Here is a 20,806-nt window from a genome sequence, read left to right on the forward strand (position 1 = left end):
ACAGATAAAATCCCTTCATTGTTGCAAAAAGCTTTTAACACAAAAAAACCCCCTGTACAAGTCAGATTAAAAATAATAAAATTAGATAAAATTAAAACAATTTAAAATTCTTGTAAATTGCATGTTATTCTGCTTGCACATTAATGTTTGCATACATGTCCAATATATTCTATATTTAAAGCATTCTGTGGGAAGATTGTGGTTTGATAAAATACGAAAGCTTAGCGAGCCTTTTCAAAAGGGGCAGTTCATTGTGGCATGGTGGTACTAATAATCCTCTAACAGCACTATCTTCACAGCAGATGTACTTCAAGATGTTAGACGAAAAGCTATGAAAGAAGTTGATTGAGTATTGTGGGGCCACAGTTTATGGTAGAATGTCTTATTGCCCATTCATTTTGACTAGATTGCACCAGATTCAGCACCTCCACTTCCCACCACCCCACCTCCAGAGGACTACTATGAGGAAGCTGTGCCACTCAGCCCTGGTACTGTGCCAGAATACATAACTAGCCGCAGTGAGTATTGCTGCCCCAGAAATATTGCTTAAATGAAATAAACATTCAGTCATATGGTTTATGTCTTGTATTTTTCTTGAAGAATGCATAAACAAATGGTGAATCTAGGTAGCCATTTCCAGTTACATTTATGAGCCAGAACATATGCACAGTATACCATTTTACAACTTAATCTCTGATCTCTAGGTAGCTCCAGTCCTCCTAACTCCATTGAGGATGGATACTATGAAGACACTGACAACTGTCTCAATGTCCAAATGAACCGGCGGCGCAAAAACTCATGTAAAGCTCATTACCTGTAGATGCATCTCCTTCTCAGTGAAAATAATGATAAAATCGCTTCCCTATGAGAATACAGAAGGCATAGAATGTCAGTGTTTCGTTTTTGCTTTACCTTGAGCAGCATATTTTTGGTTACCTTAACATTTATTCTTCACATTTAGAATAAACAATTAGTGTTTGTTTAACTGAATTTAATGTGTCCTCTATCTCGACAAGCGCTTAACTGATATTTGGTGTCTTTTCAGCCATGGCTTACATCCATGGTACTGTACTTTTGCTGTTGGTCAGAAAATATTTACAAGCAACATTTCCAGAAAAGTTTCCCCTACTTTGAGATGTGCCTTCACAATGCACAGGATTGGTTTACTAATTTGAATTTTCTTGTCCACTATATTTCCATCCGCCTGTAAGCCAAACCATCTTACCACTTGCCCCAGACATGTGTTCCCACAAGACTACAAATAAGTTTGGCATATGTTTTTAATCAATAGTGGTTATTTTTTTTTATTATATGTATTTGATCTCCAGATAATGATTCAGATGCTTTGAGCAGTTCCTACGAGTCATATGATGAGGAAGAGGAGGAAAGGGGTCAGCGTTTAACCCACAAGTGGCCCTCAGAAGAGAACTCGATGGCCCCAGTGAGGGATTGCCGTATCTGTGCTTTCCTGCTGAAGAAGAAGCGCTTTGGTCAATGGGCCAAACAACTTGCAGTCATTCGTGAAAATAGACTTCAGGTGGGCCATGTTGAGCTTTGCCCAGTGACTTTTTGTATTCAACCCGTGTGTGTGATCTACACACGTGTGTGTGTGTGTGTCTGTGTGTGTGTGTGTGTGTGTGTAAAATATATATTTACTGTATATATTAAAAAAAGCCTAGAGATGCATTTCCACTCAGAAAAGGTGAAGTGTGATTGCAACGGTGCCAGTCTGAGAAACCGAAATGAAGTTTGACCCCATGGGAGAAAAAGGGATGAGCGAAAAGCAAATAAAAGACGAGTGCAGTTCATGACCAATTTCGTGTATAGTACCAGTCAAAGATTTGGTTACAGTTTCTAATTCAATGGCTGTTCTTTATTTTTATTAATTAAAATACACTTCGTCTTAGAGTAATGATGGACTGTCGTTTCTCTTTAGTTAAGTGGTTCTTGACAAATGATTACTACAGTTGTCAAATATAGCTATTTGCTGTATTTTATTATTTACTGTTTGATGGTATCATTTAATAAGGTAAAAAAATTCTACTAATTAACTTTTTGACAAGGCAAACCTGTTAATTGAAAAGCATTCTAGGTGACTACTTCATGAAGCTGGTTAAGATAATGCCAATAGTGTACAAAGAGAAGGTAAACGGTGGCTACTTTGAAGAATCTAAAATATCAAACATTGTTTTTTAACACTGTTTACCACAATTCCATACATGTTCCATATGTTGATTCGTAGTTTTGATGTCTTCAGTATTGTTCAATATAGAAAATAGAATGCAGAAAAACATGAAAGATTAGGTGTGTACAAACTTTTGACTGGTACTGTATGTGTCAGGTGAGGTGGCCTCAGGTGTAATATGAAGTTTGGTGGCTCTCTGACGAAATGTGACCGAGCAGGAATGCTTTGATTCTGAAGCAACATTCTTTTCAATGGGGCCAAAATACGAGACTAAAACAAGAGAATGGTTTGTCTTTCCAAAAGCTGTACACAAGCACACTATTCCAGAACACGACGGACAATTTGTCATTGGTTTGGAGTTATTATCTCGAATTGCAAAAGTAGTAGTGAGACAATAAGTGGTCTTAATAATAATAATAATAATAATAATAATAATAAAACCATCAGAGAAAAATGGTGCGATTTGCTTGCGCAGTTACACTAATAGTCCAGTGGTTAAGTGACCAAAAAAAAACCACAATATTGTTCAATTAGTGATACAAGCATGAAATTTTCAGTAAATAAAGTGTTTTAAATAGTAGATGCATAGAAGAGCAAGACTCCTTTGGAATCTTACCTCTAACACTATAAATAGTGATTTTCTAGATGGTCCCCAGTCTTGTACTGCAGGCTCACAATTAAATTTGGATTTCCTTCAAATTCTTTTTTTTTTCTTTTTTTCTGTACTGTTTTTAGATATTTTCTTTGTTTTTTTATCTTTTTTTTTAAGCAATACATTTTTAAAATATAAAATATTCTTTTTAAATTGGGATTCCTGTGGTCTGCAGCAACACCTGGTTGATTTTTAGATCAGCAGGTGGAATTGACAGCTTTCTGAGTTTTTGGATTATGGAAAAGAACTGGAATTTGTGTGCTTTATGTGAGCGTCATACAGGTGAGAGGCTAGTGTGCCTTTTAAATAGGACAAGGCTCAACTACAGTTCAGGATGCAGACATTTGGCGGAAAATTTGCAGCATTTTAGTGAGCTCGGTGACGTACCCATTCAAGTTGCTTTGTCATGCCTTAATGATGGTAATGGAATAGAAGAAACACTGAGATCCCATGAAGCAAAATGGCACAAGTCATTCTTTAACAGGTGCAGTAATCTAAAGTTGCAGAGGGCGAAAAGAGGAAGTTAGGACAGTTCACTGGGAGACAATGAGGCATCTAGTCCAGTAAAAACTCGTGCCAGTCTGAGCATGGCCTCTTCTGTTGATAAACAACTAGAACTAGAAAAGAATGTTTCTTTTGTGATGAGCCTGGAAGGGCTCTTTGTAGAGCAGCAATGCTTACCTTTAATAGCAAGGTCAGAGCTACAGCTACAATACTACAAGACCTAAGTTTTTAGCAAAACTTGCAGCTGGTGAGCTCCATGCTATTGATGCATATTATCACGCCAAATGTTAAACTGCCCTTTATTGAGCAAAGTTGCTCCTAAAGAAGTGGAGCACTCAAGTTTCATTGGAAGCCATCGCTCTGGCCGAGTTAGCTGCATACGTGGAAGAAAATGAAGATCAAACAGTTTTTAAGCTATAAGATTTGACAAAACTGTATTCTTCAAAACTTGAGGAACATGGGGCACATGTACCTGAGTGTGTAAACTCCACCCGATTGAAAGATCGCCTACTTTCACATTTACCTGATCTTCATGAATGCAATGATGGAAAAGAGGTTAAACTTGCTTTTTCCAGTGAGATTTGTGCAGCACTGCAATTTGCACAGGACCATGATTTGAGGATAGATCTAGCATGGGATCGGTACTTGCAAAACAGTTTAAAGCGAGGTACAGGAGAGACAAGAGGCATGGGCTCTTGAATGTGTGTGAACGCAGCTATTTCAGCAAATTGGGAAACCCTTCTGCAGTCAGAGGAGAACAAAAGAGAGCTATTCCACTATTGGTCACAAAAAGCCACAGTGATTGATTGATTTACCAGGAGTGGAGATGATCGGCACATTTGATGTTGAAGTGCTCAGTTCCCTTCCAATAGATAAGGAAGGCCTAACCCCTTGCAACCACGAGGAGGCAGATTCAAGAATCCTGATCCATGTAAAACCCGCATCAGGCAAAGGTTTCAAGAAAGTCATGATAAGAAAGGTCAACACTCAGTGCGTTTACATGCGCATAGAGAAAATCGAATTTCTGCCGTAGCTCGACTGAAATCGAAGTTCTAAATGCCATGGAAACACCTTAGCTCGGCTGAAGGCAAGGCAAGTTTATTTATATAGCACATTTCATACACAGTGGCAGTTCAGTGTGCTTTACAGAAGTAAAAGCAAAACAGTAAGCAATAGAAAACTAGACAGGGACACTCTAACGAGTGCAAACCCCGCCTTTTCCCTATTAAAATACATTGGGCGAAAATTTCGAAGTTCTGCCATGACCTTGACCTTTGACCTCCAAAATTTAATGGTTTCCTTCCTGGGTGATTGGCAACACGTACAAAATTTGGTCCAAATCGATCCATTGGTTCTTGAGATATCTTGCAGACAGACAGACAGATACACACACACACACACACAGACTGACGCAAGTGAAAATAATAACCCCTCCGACTACTGTCGGCGGGGTTAATAAAATTACATAAAATAAATGGGGAAGAAAAATAATGAGTTAAACAATAGTAGAAATAGAATAATAAAATGAAGTAAAAGTTCAATAAAAAAACAGCAGAATAAAATAGAATAAAAGTTAAGTAAAATTTAAAACATGCAGAGACTGTAAAAGTAAAGAGTTTAAAACATGTAGAGATGACAATATTTATAATTTAGCAGAAAGCATCTGAAAACAGCTTGGTCTTTAACCTAGATTTGAAGCTGCCAACAGCAGGAGCATTTTTGATGTCCTCTGGCAGTTGGTTCCATAGCTGTACTGCATAGTAGCTAAAAGCTGCTTCACCACACTGTTTTAACAACAGGTTTTAACAGTAAATTTTTCTGCTGCGATCTGGTAGATCTGATTGAGTTAGGCCGCTGCAACATATCAGAGAGGTAATTGGGCCCTGTACCATTTAGAGATTTGTACACCAGCAGCAATACTTTAGTCAATTCTGTAGCTTACTGGAAGCCAGTGAAGGGACCTTAGAATTGGAGTAATGTGCTCTGTTCTTTTTGTTCGTGTGAGAACCCTAGCTGCTGCATTTTGAACCAGCTGAAGTCGTTTGATGGTCTTTTTTGGCAGGCCTGTGAAAAGGCCATTGCAGTAATCAACCCTACTAGAGATGAAGGCATGTATAAGTTTTTCCAGATCATTTTTTGACATAAGTCCTCTTAGTTTGGAAATGTTTTTTAGGTGATAAAATGCTGTTTTAGTGATTGCTTTCATGTGACTGTCAAAATTTAGCTCGCTGTCAATGAAAACACCAAGATTTTTAACCATTTCTTTTGTTTTAATCCCCTTTGTGTCAAGAATAGTGGTAATCCTGAGTCTTTCATCTTTTTTTCCAAATAGAATTACTTCTGTTTTATCTGTGTTCAACTGAAGAAAATTTTGTGACATCCAGTTGTTGATTTGATCGATACACTGGTAGAGACATTCAAGGGGGGCATAATCATTAGGTGATAGAGCAAAATAAATTTGGGTGTCATCTGCATAGCAGTGATACAAAATTGAATTGTTCTTGATAATTTGCCCAAGTGGGAGCATATAAAGGTTGAATAGTAATGGTCCAAGAATCGACCCCTGGGGGACACCACAGGTCAAGGACATTGATGTTGAGGAACAATTTCCCATGGTAACAAAGAAGCTTCTATCTTTTAAGTATGATTTTAACCAGCTGATAACTTTACCAGTCAACCCAGTGTTCAAGTCGATATAGCAGTATGTTGTGATCAACAGTATCAAAAGCTGCACTGAGGTCCAGTAATACCAGGACCGATGTTTTGCCTGCATCAGTATTAAGACGCATGTCATTTATAACTTTAATCAGCGCTGTTTCAGTGCTATGATTGGCACGAAATCCTGACTGAAAGTTATCAAAACAGCTGTTTGATATCAAGAAGGCAGTTAATTGATTGAAGACAATTTTTTCAAGGATTTTCCCGATGAATGGTAGATTTGATATTGGCCTGTAGTTATTTAATACTGAAGCATCCAGATTATTCTTTTTAAGTAGGGGCTTTACAACGGCTTTTTTCAGGGACACAGGAACAATGCCAGTCTCTAGGGATGTATTTATGATTTGAAGCACATCTGTAATTATAAGATGAAGAACAGACTTAAAAAAGTTGGTGGGCAGAATGTCCAATTCAGATGTTGAGGAACTGAGATTTTGTACAGTTTTTTTCAAGAGTCTCATAATCAATCAAACAAAATTCTGACATTGTGTTGAAGTTATCTGTCTGTGTCACTGGTGATTGCAGTTTTTCAATTATTTGCAACTGAGATATATTATGGGTGGTGTAGTGGTTAGCGCTGTCGCCTCACAGCAAGAAGGTCCTGGGTTCGAGCCCCGGGGCTGCATGTCCAAAGACATGCAGGTTAGGTTAACTGGTGACTCTAAATTGACCGTAGGTGTGAATGGTTGTCTGTGTCTATGTGTCAGCCCTGTGATGACCTGGCGACTTGTCCAGGGTGTACCCCGCCTTTCGTCCGTAGTCAGCTGGGATAGGCTCCAGCTTGCCTGTGACCCTGTAGAACAGGATAAAGCGGCTAGAGATAATGAGATGAGATATATTATGAGCAATATTCTGCTGTATTTTATCAATTTTGCCTTTGAAGAAGGATGCAAACTCATTGCATTTATTAACTGAGAGAAGTTCAGGTGCTAATTGTGGTGGGGGATTAGTTAGCTTCTCTAATGTTGAAATTAGCACACGGGTATTGTTCATATTCCTGTTGATGATGTTGGAGAAGAAAGACTGTCTTGCTTTACGAATTTCATAATTATATTTACAAAGCATCTCTTTATGGATTTGATAATGGATGTGAAGTTTAGATTTGCGCCATTTTCTTTCAGTCTTTCTACATTCTCTCTTTAGCAGTTTAATAGCTGGGTATTGCTTCCATGGTGCTTTCTGCTTATCATTGACTCTTTTAATTTTGAATGGAGCAATATCATCCATAATTTGGGTCATATTTAAATTAAAAATTTCCAGTAAATCATCTACAGAGTCTGACATTTTGGTTGAGATCCGAGAGAGAGCTTGCTCAAAGAGAACACGTGTTGTCGTTTATGACTCTCCTACCCATAGTCATTGAGCTGTTCTGAATGTGAGGAGACATAGAAACATCAGAGAAAAAAAATCGAACCGGACTGGATTTCTCGTAATTGAGCTACGCGACCTAGATTATGCGATTGTAGCCGAGCTACTTGGTGCATGTAAACCCTATCGAGCTACGTAGTCGAGCTACTTACTTCAGCACTGCCCCTTCCGGAAGTGACGAGTGATGAGACCACAAGCGGGAAACACAACAGCCTCGGTCGGCATGACAACAGTAGTAGTAGCGATCAGCAGAAGAGGTCAGGAGGAACAACATCTCTCAATGTTGCTGTCCTTGTCGTCGTTCTTCTTGTGAACATGGAACTGATAACTTTGTTTATACTCTTGAATAGCTCTTCTTCATGACAACAACCGGAAGTGTACCAACACGATGGGGCGTGTAGCGCCACCTGTGGCTCGGGTGCACAATGTACCTCACACAATAGCTTGATTTCCTTGTGTGCATGTAGGATTGGATTTCTCTGGCACCCCTGCTGGGACCCTTAGCTCGATTACCGACAGTAGCTCGATTTGGATGTGCATGTAAACGCACTGAGTGAGAAACCCTGCCATTCTTTCATACTGTAACAGGGTATGACACTTTTTTTTATATTTCTCTGGAAAAGATAAAAAGGCAGCTTTCCTAACGTGGAAGGCATTTCCTGAGATAACAGAAGTATTTTGGATTTTTCAACTCCTCAAAATGAGGTCTCCAGAAGACCAGTTGAATCAACTGGAACAGTTCATAGTGATGTACAGCCATACATGCCCCTTCAACAATGTCAACGAAGCACATCAAACACTCTCTTTGCTCAAGGAACCCAAAGCATTGAAATCATACCACCAACCTAAGCTGCTCTTAAGGAGCACATCAGGGCAAGGTCCGTTTTCCGCTTCCGGTTGAGAGTATATTGTGTGCATTCTGGCTGCCGCTTCTCATCGAAGCTTTATTTTATTTTATTTATTTATTTAGTGTTTGTTTTTGTGCACCGGTGGTGGTGTAGCTCCGGACCCAGTTTTGAGCTTCAGTTCCCTCCAGGCCTTGGTTCACCTTGGATGATGCCTGTGCTCCTAGCTATGGACTGCAGTGAGCTCGTTGCTCATTTTAACATCGTGGTTATCCAGCGCTCTGTGCAGAGGTGCTTTAGTGCTTGGCGTGATGTTCCGAGCAATGTTGCTCAGTGGTGTCGTGGCGGCTGTGCAGGCTGTTTGGGACGTACCAGCACTCTGCGTGGCGGTGCGTCTGTGCTCGCTTTGTGGATCCATGGCGTGGTGTTCCGAATGATGTTGCCTGGTGCCGTCGTGGCGGCTGTGCTGGCGGTGTGGGACTTGTTTTTGTACGCCTTTTGGTGGGACTGTGGCTGCTACACCATTGGAATGACATCCTGACCTCTATTTGGTGGACTGACATTTATTTATTTTATTTTATTTTTTATTTATTTAATTATTGTTCCCTATAATTGTAAAGCGACCTTTGAGTTTTGAGAAAGGCGCTATATAAATTGAACTTTATTATTATCAAGAGAGCTGTGTATCAAGCTAGACAAGTTTGGGGACAAGCGCTTAATCCCATTCAGAAACTCCCTACTCCTGAAGAATGGTGCTGGCAGCATTCACCAGAAGGCTGGTGTCCTAGCTGGACTCTGCTTCCAGAGGCATCACGTGTATGCAGTGAACTAATATATTGTGGCTGCAAAAAAAGCCAGTCGTTGTTTATGTACATGCACGAAAGTGAACCTGCCTTGCACTGCACTGTGTTCCTGTGCAGGAAACTGTTAAGTGATTTTTATTTTTTTCTAAATGTAAGTATTTGAACACAGAGCAAAAAAAAGCATGCTGATTGTGTTTAGATATAAGCCCCGCATAAAGAATTTAGGTTTGAAGCTGTCGTTCCCCCCACCCCCCCAAAACCCCCATTTTTTTCAAAAGTTGAGTACCTGGTGGTTTTTCAAACAATATTTATATGAAAATTACAATAAGATTTTGGCAACAAGAGCAAGATCTTGGATGAGTCTTGCTTTTATATCAATCCCCATACTATAAAGGTTACACAGGTCAATTTTGACACTTGTATCATATTTTGAACAATTTGTGGCCTTATCTGCCAGACTATAATAAGTAATACTTGGTACAAAAATTCAGTTGACACTAATATTGAATAGCTTGTAATTCCTACTGAGGATAATGCAAAAATAATTCTATCCAATCAAGAAAACTAGTCCTGTGGTCTTTCATTATTGACTATGCCAGCATTTTTGCTGTGACTTTGTGCTTGATTCAGCTTTATATGCAGTCAGCTATTTACTGAACTGTGCCATTTGCTGGTTTCTCTTTCCAGTGCTACAAAAGCACCAAAGATCAGTCTCCCTACATGGATCTGCCACTTAATCTGTGCAATGTCATATATGTGCCAAAGGATGGACGGAAGAAGAAGCATGAGCTTCGGTTCTCTCTTCCTGGTGGAGAGGCTCTGGTGTTGGCTGTACAGAGCAAAGAACAGGCGGAGAAATGGCTCCGGGTAAGCGTGTTGTTCTCGTCATTTAAAAAGGAATTCTCAGGTCATACAACCAGAACTGTGCTTAACTCTGTTAAGAATACACATACAGCTTAATATGCTGAATGAAGGCCAGAAATAATATTGCACAAGAAAGGTGTCTCCACCAAAGGAATCCTATGTAGCCAAATCTATTCATATGCTGAGACTGCTGTGCTGCTTCTCTGTGTGGTGTTTGTAGGTGGTGCGTGAAGTAAACAGTGTGGGGAATGCACTGGACATCTCGGCATCTCCCATGATCCCCAGAAAAAGAGAAAAAGAGCCAGAAAAAGACTTGGACAAGGTAGGCAACTGGTGTACTTCAATAACCTTTGGTATGGATTTTGGTGTATACAATGTATATTTGAATTCTTTCACAGTCCTGGCTAACATCCACACCCAAAGCACAACAAAGAAGTCTTATAAGAGTTATTTTTCTTAGGTATGCAATGCTTTGATCTAACAAGGGATGATTCCATTGAAACCACCATACGAATGAACAATCTTCCTCAATAAAATCTACTCTTGTTTATACAGTGTCTTGCAAAAGTATTCATCCCCCTTGGTGTTTGTCCTGTTTTGTCGCATTACAAGCTGGAATTAAAATGGATTTTTGGGGGGTTAGCACCATTTGATTTACACAACATGCCTACCACTTTTTTAAAGTTGCAAATTGTGGTGGATTTATTTATTTATTTATTTATTTATTTGTGACACTATATTTAAAATGAAAAAAGACAGAAATCTTAAGCATGCATAGGTATTTGTCCCCCAAAGTCAATACTTTTGCAGAGCCACCTTTTGCTGTAGTTTCAGCTCCAAGTCTCTTGGGGTATGTCTCTATTAGCTTAGCACACCTAGCTACTGGGATTTTTGCCCTCAAGGCAAAACTGTTCCGACTCTTTGAAGTTAGAGTTGTGTTGGTGTACGGCAATCTTCAAGTTATGCCACAGATTCTCAGTTGGATTGAGGTCTGGGCTTTGATTCGGCCATTCAAAGACATTTAAACATTTCCCTTTAAACCATTCCAGTGTAGCTTTAGCAGTATGTTTAGGGTCATTATCCTGCTGGAATTTGAACCTTCGTTCCAGTCTAAAACCTCTAGCTGACTCAAACCGGTTTTCCTACATACAGTTGTGCTCATAAGTTTACATACCCTGGCAGAATCTATGATTCTTTGACCATTTTTCAGAGAATATGAATGATAACACAAAAACATCTTTTCCACTCATGCTTAGTGGTTGGGTGAAACCATTTATTGTCAAACGACTGTGTTTTCTCTTTTTAAATCATAATGACAACAGAAACTACCCAAATGACCCTGATCAAAAGTTCACATACCCTGGTGATTTTGGCCTGATAACATGCACAGAAGTTGACACAAATGGGTTTGAATGGCTACTAAAGGTAACATCCTCACCCGTGATCTGTTTGCTTGTAATCAGTGTGTGTGCATAAAAGCTGAGTGAGTTTCCGGGATCCAGACAGACTCTTGCATCTTTCATCCAACCACTGACGTTTCTGGATTCTGAGTCATGGGGAAAGCAAAAGAATTGTCAACGGATCTACGGGAAAAGGTAGTTGAACTGTATAAAACAGGAAAGGGATACAAAAAGATATCCAAGGAATTGATAATGCCAGTCAGCAGTGTTCAAACTGTGATTAATAAATGGAGAAATCAGGGGCTGTTAAAACCAAGCAAATGCCACAAAGTATCTCGCCTACAATACGCCAAACAGCACAGAGACAAACCTCAAAACTTCTGGAACAAGGTAATTTGGAGTGATGAGACCAAAATTGAACTTTTTGGCCACAACCATAATGTTACTGTACATTTGGAGAGGTGTCAACAAGGCCTATGATGAAAGGAACACCATTCCTACTGTAAAGCACGGAGGTGGATCGCTGATGTTTTGGGGATGTGTGAGCTACAAAGGCACAGGAAACTTGGTCAAAGTTGAAGGAAAGATGAATGCAGCACATTATCAGCAAATACTGGAGGCAAATTTGCACTCACCAGCCTGGAAGCTACGCATGGGATGTACTTGGACGTTCCAACATGACAACGATCCAAAACACAAGGCCAAGTCGACCTGTCATTGGCTACAGCAGAACAAAGTGAAGGTTCTGGAGTGGCCATCTCAGTCTCCTGACCTCAATATCATTGAGCCACTCTGGGGAGATCTCAAGCATGCAGTTCATGCAAGACAGCCTAGGAATTTACAGGAACTGGAGGCTTTTTGCCAAGAAGAATGGGCAGCTTTACCATCTGAGAAAATAAAGAGCCTCATCCACAACTACCACAAAAGACTTCAGGCTGTCATTGATGTTAGAGGGGGCAATACACGGTATTAAGAACTGGGGTATGTAAACTTTTGATCAGGGTCATTTGGATGTTTTTTGTTATCATTATGATTTAAAAATAGAAAACACAGTTGTTTATCAATAAATGGCTTCACCCAACCATGGACCATGAGTGGGGAAAAAAGTTTTTGTGTTATCATTCATATTCTCTGAAAAAAGGCCAAGAAAGCAAAAATTCTGCCAGGGTATGTAAACTTATGAGCACAACTGTAACTGCCTAGTATTTAGTGCCATCCATCTTTCCTTCAATCCTGTCCCTGCAGATGAAAAACATCCCCCATAGCATGATGCTGCCGCCATCATGCTTCACTGTAGGAATGGGGTCATTCCATGCCAAATCAACAAATATCTGACAAATTTATGCTCGACCATCTCAGATTTCAATTAAATTTGGAGGGCTCAGAGATACTATTAAAAGAAGTTAATCCCCAAAATTTGAGCTTCCTATCTCCAACGGTTTCAGAGATACAGGCATTTTAATTTTTCGATTTTTTTGCATTTTGCTCAAAACATACATATTTCAAAGTGTAATATAATCTTTATTATGCAAGATAGAAACCTAAACTTTTGTACAGAGAGACTCAATGTCTTGTACTACAAGCTTCAACTTAGAATTTCAATGGTCATTGTATATTAAATGGTGATTTTAACAAGGAAATTAAAAAGACAAATTTGCATTTTTTGCATTTTTAATTCATTCTGGAAGCTTGCCTGTGGCAGTAATGCTTAAACTAAGAATGTTATTCAAATCTACACAGAAATATCTATCAATTTCAGTTTTACCAAGTCTCCACTATGCCTAGTTTGTCTGTAATAGGGTTTTGAAATTCGCCGATTTCTAAAACATGCCATTTTCAGTAGCAAGAAATCCAATGTGGGATAGCAGTTAGGAACTTGTAAATTTTTTTCAGTAATCCCCAAGACCCATATTTTATATTTCCAAATTTTTGTTCTGTGTCTCTCAAGTATTTTTAAACTACAGGGCTTTAAAAAATCCATTTTCACCAAATTCGAATTTTTGATATATTTTCATATAACTGATATTTGAGGGTTAATAAATGCTTCAATAACGCTCAAGTAGGTTAGGAGACATGTTTCTTCCTCAATTTTAAATAAAATTTCAATTAATGCTCAGTATTAATTATTTGTAAACTTGATTTTAATCTAAGACTGTGTAACATTAGCAATCAATGACCAGCTATTGTGTACCAGTCAACAGCCAGCCTTATCAATATCAACACAGCACAATAGGTGACCTTTGATACCAGAACAGGTGGCTCATATCTTATAGTTTTAGAGTCTGTAAACTGCATACTTGTTCAGATAACATTATATTGCTTGGATTATATTAAATACATTGTAATACAGAGCACTGAGAAAATTTACCAATGTTATTAACTGAATGTGTTTCTTTGCAAGGATTGGATATTTTGAACAGTTGACTAGGGAATTTAATTGTAGTTGCTTTCAATTTGAGATCAGTATAAATGAGTTTGTTCTTAGACATCTAGAAATGGCTGAACTTCCTCCCTGTTCTATAGGAATTGGACTAAAGAAAGATTCTGACTGCCATAAACTAACATACAACAGAAATTGTAAGTTAAATACACTCCCTCAGTATAGTTTGGAGCAAATTTCATTAATTAAACAGAGAACTGAACTTGAGAACATTTCAAGCACAGACACAGTATGTCTGCATCATGAGAAACTGTTTCTGATGAAATATGAAGAGCTACAGAAAAGTTGTTGTGATCCATATGAAAGGCTCAAGAAAAAAGTTAAAACAGAATTACGTTCAATTCTTCCTGAAACAGCAGATTCACTTTCAAAACTGATAAATAAAAATATTAAACCTGGACAAAAATTGTGTTCTAAATGTTCACAGAGATTGAAAGAACATTTAAGCCAAGCAGATTCAGCAGGTTTTACAGAATCAGAACAAGAGAGCATGTGTGTAGATGTGGATCCAACATACACTGGTGAGGTAGCTGAATCACTTGACAAAAGCCTTGTGTCAATTGGTTGCTCTCCACTGAAAATTGCCAAGTATAGCCACAAACAGAAAGCTGCATATGGCAAAGCAAAGCTGCAACGAGTAGAAGAAACTTTACGTTCTAAAATGAAATTTTAGAAATTAATGAAATTTGCTCCAAACTATACTGAGAGAGTGTATTTAACTTACAATTTCTGTTGTATGTTAGTTTATGGCAGTCAGAATCTTTCTTTAGTCCAATTCCTATAGAACAGGGAGGAAGTTCAGCCATTTCTAGATGTCTAAGAACAAACTCATTTATACTGATCTCAAATTGAAAGCAACTACAATTAAATTCCTTAGTCAACTATTCAAAATATCCAATCCTTGCAAAGAAACACATTCAGATAATAACATTGGTAAATTTTCTCAGTGCTCTGTATTACAATGTATTTACAACCCCGATTCCAAAAAAGTTGGGACAAAGTACAAATTATAAATAAAAAACAGAATGCAATAATTTACAAATCTCAAAAACTGATATTGTATTCACAATAGAACATAGACAACATATCAAATGTCGAAAGTGAGACATTTTGAAATTTCATGCCAAATATTGGCTCATTTGAAATTTCATGACAGCAACACATCTCAAAAAAGTTGGGACGGGGCAATAAGAGGCTGGAAAAGTTAAAGGTACAAAAAAGGAACAGCTGGAGGACCAAATTGCAACTCATTAGGTCAATTGGCAATAGGTCATTAACATGACTGGGTATAAAAAGAGCATCTTGGAGTGGCAGCAGCTCTCAGAAGTAAAGATGGGAAGAGGATCACCAATCCCCCTAATTCTGCACCGACAAATGGTGGAGCAATATCAGAAAGGAGTTCGACAGTGTAAAATTGCCAAGAGTTTGAACATATCATCATCTACAGTGCATAATATCATCAAAAGATTCAGAGAATCTGGAAGAATCTCTGTGCGCAAGAGTCAAGGCTGGAAAACCATACTGGGTGCCCATGATCTTCAGGCCCTTAGACGGCACTGCATCACATACAGGCATGCTTCTGTATTGGAAATCACTGGGCTCAGGAATATTTCCAGAGAACATTATCTGTGAACACAATTCACCGTGCCATCCGCCATTGCCAGCTAAAACTCTATAGTTCAAAGAAGAAGCCGTATCTAAACATGATCCAGAAGCGCAGACGTCTTCTCTGGGCCAAGGCTCATTTAAAATGGACTGTGGCAAAGTGGAAAACTGTTCTGTGGTCAGACGAATCAAAATTTGAAATTCTTTATGGAAATCAGGGACGCCGTGTCATTCGGACTAAAGAGGAGAAGGATGACCCAAATTGTTATCAGCGCTCAGTTCAGAAGCCTGCATCTCTGATGGTATGGGGTTGCATTAGTGTGTGTGGCATGGGCAACTTGCACATCTGGAAAGATACCATCAATGCTGAAAGGTATATCCAGGTTCTAGAGCAACATATGCTCCCATCCAGACGTCTCCTCTTTCAGGGAAGACCCTGTATTTTCCAACATGACAATGCCAAACCACATACTGCATCAATTACAGCATCATGGCTGCGTAGAAGAAGGGTCCGGGTACTGAACTGGCCAGCCTGCAGTCAAGATCTTTCACCCATAGAAAACATTTGGCGCATCATAAAACAGAAGATACGACAAAAAAGACCTAAGACAGTGGGGCAACTAGAATCCTACATTAGACAAGAATGGGTTAACATTCCTATCCCTAAACTTGAGCAGCTTGTCTCCTCAGTCCCCAGACATTTACAGACTGTTGTAAAGAGAAAAGGGGATGTCTCACAGTGGTAAACATGGCCTTGTCCCAACTTTTTTGAGATGTGTTGTCATGAAATTTAAAATCACCTAATTTTTCTCTTTAAATGATACATTTTCTCAGTTTAAACATTTGATATGTCATCTATGTTCTATTCTGAATAAAATACGGAATTTTGAAACTTCCACATCATTGCATTCCATTTTTATTTATAATGTGTACTTTGTCCCAACTTTTTTTGGAATCGGGCTTGTAATATAATCCAAGCAATATAATGTTATCTGAACAAGTATGCAGTTTACAGACTAAAACTATAAGATATGAGCCACCTGTTCTGGTATCAAAGGTCACCTATTGTGCTGTGTTGATATTGATAAGGCTGGCTGTTGACTGGTACACAATAGCTGGTCATTGATTGCTAATGTTACACAGTCTTAGATTAAAATCAAATTTACAAATAATTAATACTGAGCATTAATTGAAATTTTATTTAAAATTGAGGAAGAAACATGTCTCCTAACCTACTTGAGCGTTATTGATATTAACCCTCAAATATCAGTTATATGAAAATATATCAAAAATTCGAATTTGGTGAAAATGGATTTTTCAAAGCCCTGTAGTTTAAAAATACTTGAGAGACACAGAACAAAAATTTGGAAATATAAAATATGGGTCTTGGGGATTACTGAAAAAAATTTACAAGTTCCTAACTGCTATCCCACATTGGATTTCTTGCTACTGAAAATGGCATGTTTTAGAAATCGGCGAATTTCAAAACCCTATTACAGACAAACTAGACATAGTGGAGACTTGGTAAAACTGAAATTGGTAGATATTTCTGTGTAGATTTGAATAACATTCTTAGTTTAAGCATTACTGCCACAGGCAAGCTTCCAGAATGAATTAAAAATGCAAAAAATGCAAATTTGTCTTTTTAATTTCCTTGTTAAAATCACCATCTAATATACAATGACCATTGAAATTCTAAGTTGAAGCTTGTAGTACAAGACATTGAGTCTCTCTGTGCAAAATTTTAGGTTTCTATCTTGCATAATAAAGATTATATTGCACTTTGAAATATGTATGTTTTGAGCAAAAAAAAAAAAATCGGAAAATTCAAATGCCTGTATCTCTGAAACTATTGGTGATAGGAAGCTCAAGTTTTGGGGATTAACTTCTTTTAATAGTATCTGAGCCCTCAAAATTTCATTGAAATCTGAGATGGTCGAGCATAACCTCTTGTTGATTTGGCATGGAATGACCCAATGGTGTTCTCAGGGTGATGGGAAGTATTGGGTTTGTGCCACACATGACATTTTCCATAATGGCCAAAAAAGTTCAATTTTAGTCTCCTCTAACCAGAAAATCTTCTTCCATGTGTTTTGGGGAGTCTGCCACATGCTGTTGGGCAAACTCCAAATGTGTTTTCTTTTCTTTGAGTCATGACTTTTTTTTCTGGTCACTCTTCCATAAAGCCCCATTCTGTGGAGAATATAGCTTAAAGTGGTCCTATGGACAGATACTCCCATATCCACTGTGGATCTTTTGCAGCTCCTTCAGTGTTCTCTTTAGTGTCTTTGTTGCATCTCTGATTAATGCCCTCCCTGCCCGGTCTGAGAGTTTTGGTGGGTGGCCTTCTCTTTTCAGGCTTGTAGTGGTGCCATATTCTTTCCATTTTGCTGTAACGGATTTAATGACACTCCGTGGGCTATTCAAAGTTTGAGTTGTTTGTTTGTTTGTTTTTTTGTTTGTTTTTTAAAATAACCCAGCCCTGATCTATATATCTCCACAACTTTATCTCTGACTGGTTTGGAGTGTGCCTTGGTTCTCATGTTGCTTGCTTAGTAGTGTTGCAGAGTCAGGTCTGCCAGAACAGGTTGATTTTTATACATCATGTGACACTTTGCACACAGGTGGATCTTAATCAACTAATTATGTGACTTATGAAGTTAATTGGTTGGACCAGCTCTTATTTAGGCATTTCATATGAAAGGGGGGTGAATACTTATGCACACTTCAGATTTCTGTTTTTTCCATCTTAACCCTCTGGGGTCTGGGGGTATTTTCTGACACTAATGATTTTGGCATGTTCTGATTTTGTCAATTTCAACAAATCTAAGCAGTCTTTTCAAAGTCATATGAAAAAAAAAAAAAAAAAAAAATATATATATATATATATATATATATATATATATATATATATAAATAAAATGTGTGTGTGTGTGTGTGTGTGTGTGTGTGTGTATTCAGCACAAGTTCAGCTACAATAATATCTATGTATTATGTCATGATTGTACTAAAAAAAGATAAATGAAAATGTTGTAAAAAGTAGTTTTAGAACTGTTGGAATGTGTGAAAAACATGACCTTACCCATTGTGATGGTTTTGGCACTTGAGGTGATTTCTGTTCAGTCTTAGGCCCTGTCCACACGGCAACGGATTCAGGTGACTCCGATACAATTGCTTATCGTTTAGGCCTGGCGTCCACACGGCACCGGCGTTTTGGGTGCCCAAAACGCAATCTTTTTGAGAACGGGTTCCAGAGTGGAAAGATCTGGCAACGTTGCCGTTGTGAAGTCGTCTGGATGAGTAGAACGGATTTGTTTACGATGACGTCACAACCACATGACTGTGAGTGCTTCACGCCGGGTAGAAGTGTAACGAATATCACCAGGAAAAAGCCTTACAGAGCACTAGTGAGAGTGAAACACGAGCTTGGATATTATTATTATTATTATTATTATTATTATTATGTTCAGTGTTAGTTCACAGTAGTAATGCAAGAAGCAGAATAGTGACAGTAATAGTGAAGCAAAAACATGCAATTGTACAAACACTGCAGCTCTACAGCAAAATATTCATTTATGAAATGGTCTGATTCTTAACACCAGTAGTGCCAATGATCTCATTGCGATGCGAGTTGTCAACAAATCCTATAACTTGGTTCATGAAACGCGCTTACAAAATATTTTCACTGTGAATATTTATTGTGTAATGGTGCAAAGTGAGAGAGAGAATAGCCCTTAGGGCAGAGTCAATCCCACCAGCAAAACTAGGGGGAAAAAAGAGCGATCTCACCTCTTCAGATGATGGTTTAAGTCCTAGAATACATTCCTCAAAAAAGCAAATTAATCCATCAACGTGTATCATTCAATTTATTCCGGACCATTAAAGACGCCGCCTTCCGCGTACGTCATCTTCGCCGCCATATTGGAAAGGTCAAAGCGGAGAATAAAGATTAGCTGCGTTTAACTGTACCAACAGGTTTACCGTCCAAACGAGATCACATGGGATTACCTTTCACAGGTGAGAAACAACAAATTAATCCATCAAAGTGTAGTATTCAATTTATTCCGGACCATTAAAGACGCCGCCTTCCGCGTACGTCATCCTCGCCGCCATATTGGAAAGGTCAAAGCGGAGAATAAAGATTAGCTGCGTTTAACTGTACCAACAGGTTTACCGTCCAAACGAGATCACATGGGATTACCTTTCACAGGTGAGACTGGAAAAATACTTTTCATTGTATTTGGTCATTATAATGTAATTTTCCGAACAGATTTTCCTGACTTTGTGGCTAATATGAAGTCTCGCGCATAATAGTTTATGCGCATGCGTCCTTACTTCTTCTATTCCCATACGAAAAAGAACAGTAAAGAACTTATAAGAGTTTACCACTGTCTTAGTAGTAAATCCTTATAAATATAAGGATAAATCCTTATAAGGATTTATAAATAAATATATATGCCATGTATGATTTACTCCTGAAAGTGGCCCATTTTGCATTTTCCTCATACAAATTTTTTATGAAAATCTAGTATGTATGAAGTGAACATTGTGCATGGTTTTTACAGATAATGTGTATGATGAATTACACCGTCTTTGTATGCTTCACGTAATGTTTGTAGTTTTAAATTATATTTTACAGTTTAAAATGTATATGCCTTTTATATGTAAATCCACATTGTTTCACGTAATGTTTGTAGTTTTAAATTATATTTTACAGTTTAAAATGTATATGCCTTTTATATGTAAATCCACATTGTTGGATTTACATATAAAAGGCATATACATTTTAAACTGTAAAATATAATTTAAAACTACAAACATTACGTGAAGCATACAAAGACGGTGTAATTCATCATACACATTATCTGTAAAAAACATGCACAATGTTCACTTCATACATACTAGATTTTCATAAATTTGTATGAGGAAAATGCAAAATGGGCCACTTTCAGGAGTAAATCATACATGGCATATTTATTTATAAATCCTTATAAGGATTTACTACTAAGACAGTGGTAAACTCTTATAAGTTCCTTACTGTTCTTTTTCGTATGGGTTGTTCTGGTGTCTCCGAAGGGACCGTCTTACAGCGCCCCTAGAGGTGTGGCATGTGTATTGCATCGTTTTCAGCAAGCGTTGCGTTGCCATATGGACCTGATATTTTACTGATTGTTGCCCATTTGGACGCGATATATTTTTAAATAACATCTCGTTGCCGTTGTCGTGTGGATGTAGCCTTAGGAATGTATCAAGCACACAAACTTGCATCTGCTCCACTGATTTGGACAATTAACTGGCCGTCAAAAAATTTATGTCCTATTGTTTTGGGATAAAGGGTTGGCAGTGGGAGGGGTATTCAATGAGATGAGTAAAAATTTCCATTCCATGAGAAGAGTGAAAACCCCTCCCAATGCCAACTCTT

General features: G+C 38.2%; 1 protein-coding gene across 7 annotated transcripts in view; it reads left to right on the forward strand.

The window, feature by feature from the left end:
- Positions 1-20,806, forward strand: part of afap1l1a (actin filament associated protein 1-like 1a) — a 57,620-nt gene that overhangs the window by 26,543 nt on the left and 10,271 nt on the right. For all 7 annotated transcript variants that reach the window (XM_060927678.1, XM_060927680.1, XM_060927677.1 and 4 more), the window contains 5 exons: positions 407-518; positions 705-800; positions 1,329-1,537; positions 9,763-9,942; positions 10,160-10,261. In XM_060927678.1, the coding sequence (XP_060783661.1) occupies positions 407-518; positions 705-800; positions 1,329-1,537; positions 9,763-9,942; positions 10,160-10,261 (699 nt within the window). The remainder of the gene's footprint in view (positions 1-406; positions 519-704; positions 801-1,328; positions 1,538-9,762; positions 9,943-10,159; positions 10,262-20,806) is intronic.

This window comes from Neoarius graeffei, chromosome 8 (genome assembly GCF_027579695.1).
Source record: "Neoarius graeffei isolate fNeoGra1 chromosome 8, fNeoGra1.pri, whole genome shotgun sequence".
NCBI lineage: Eukaryota > Metazoa > Chordata > Actinopteri > Siluriformes > Ariidae > Neoarius > Neoarius graeffei.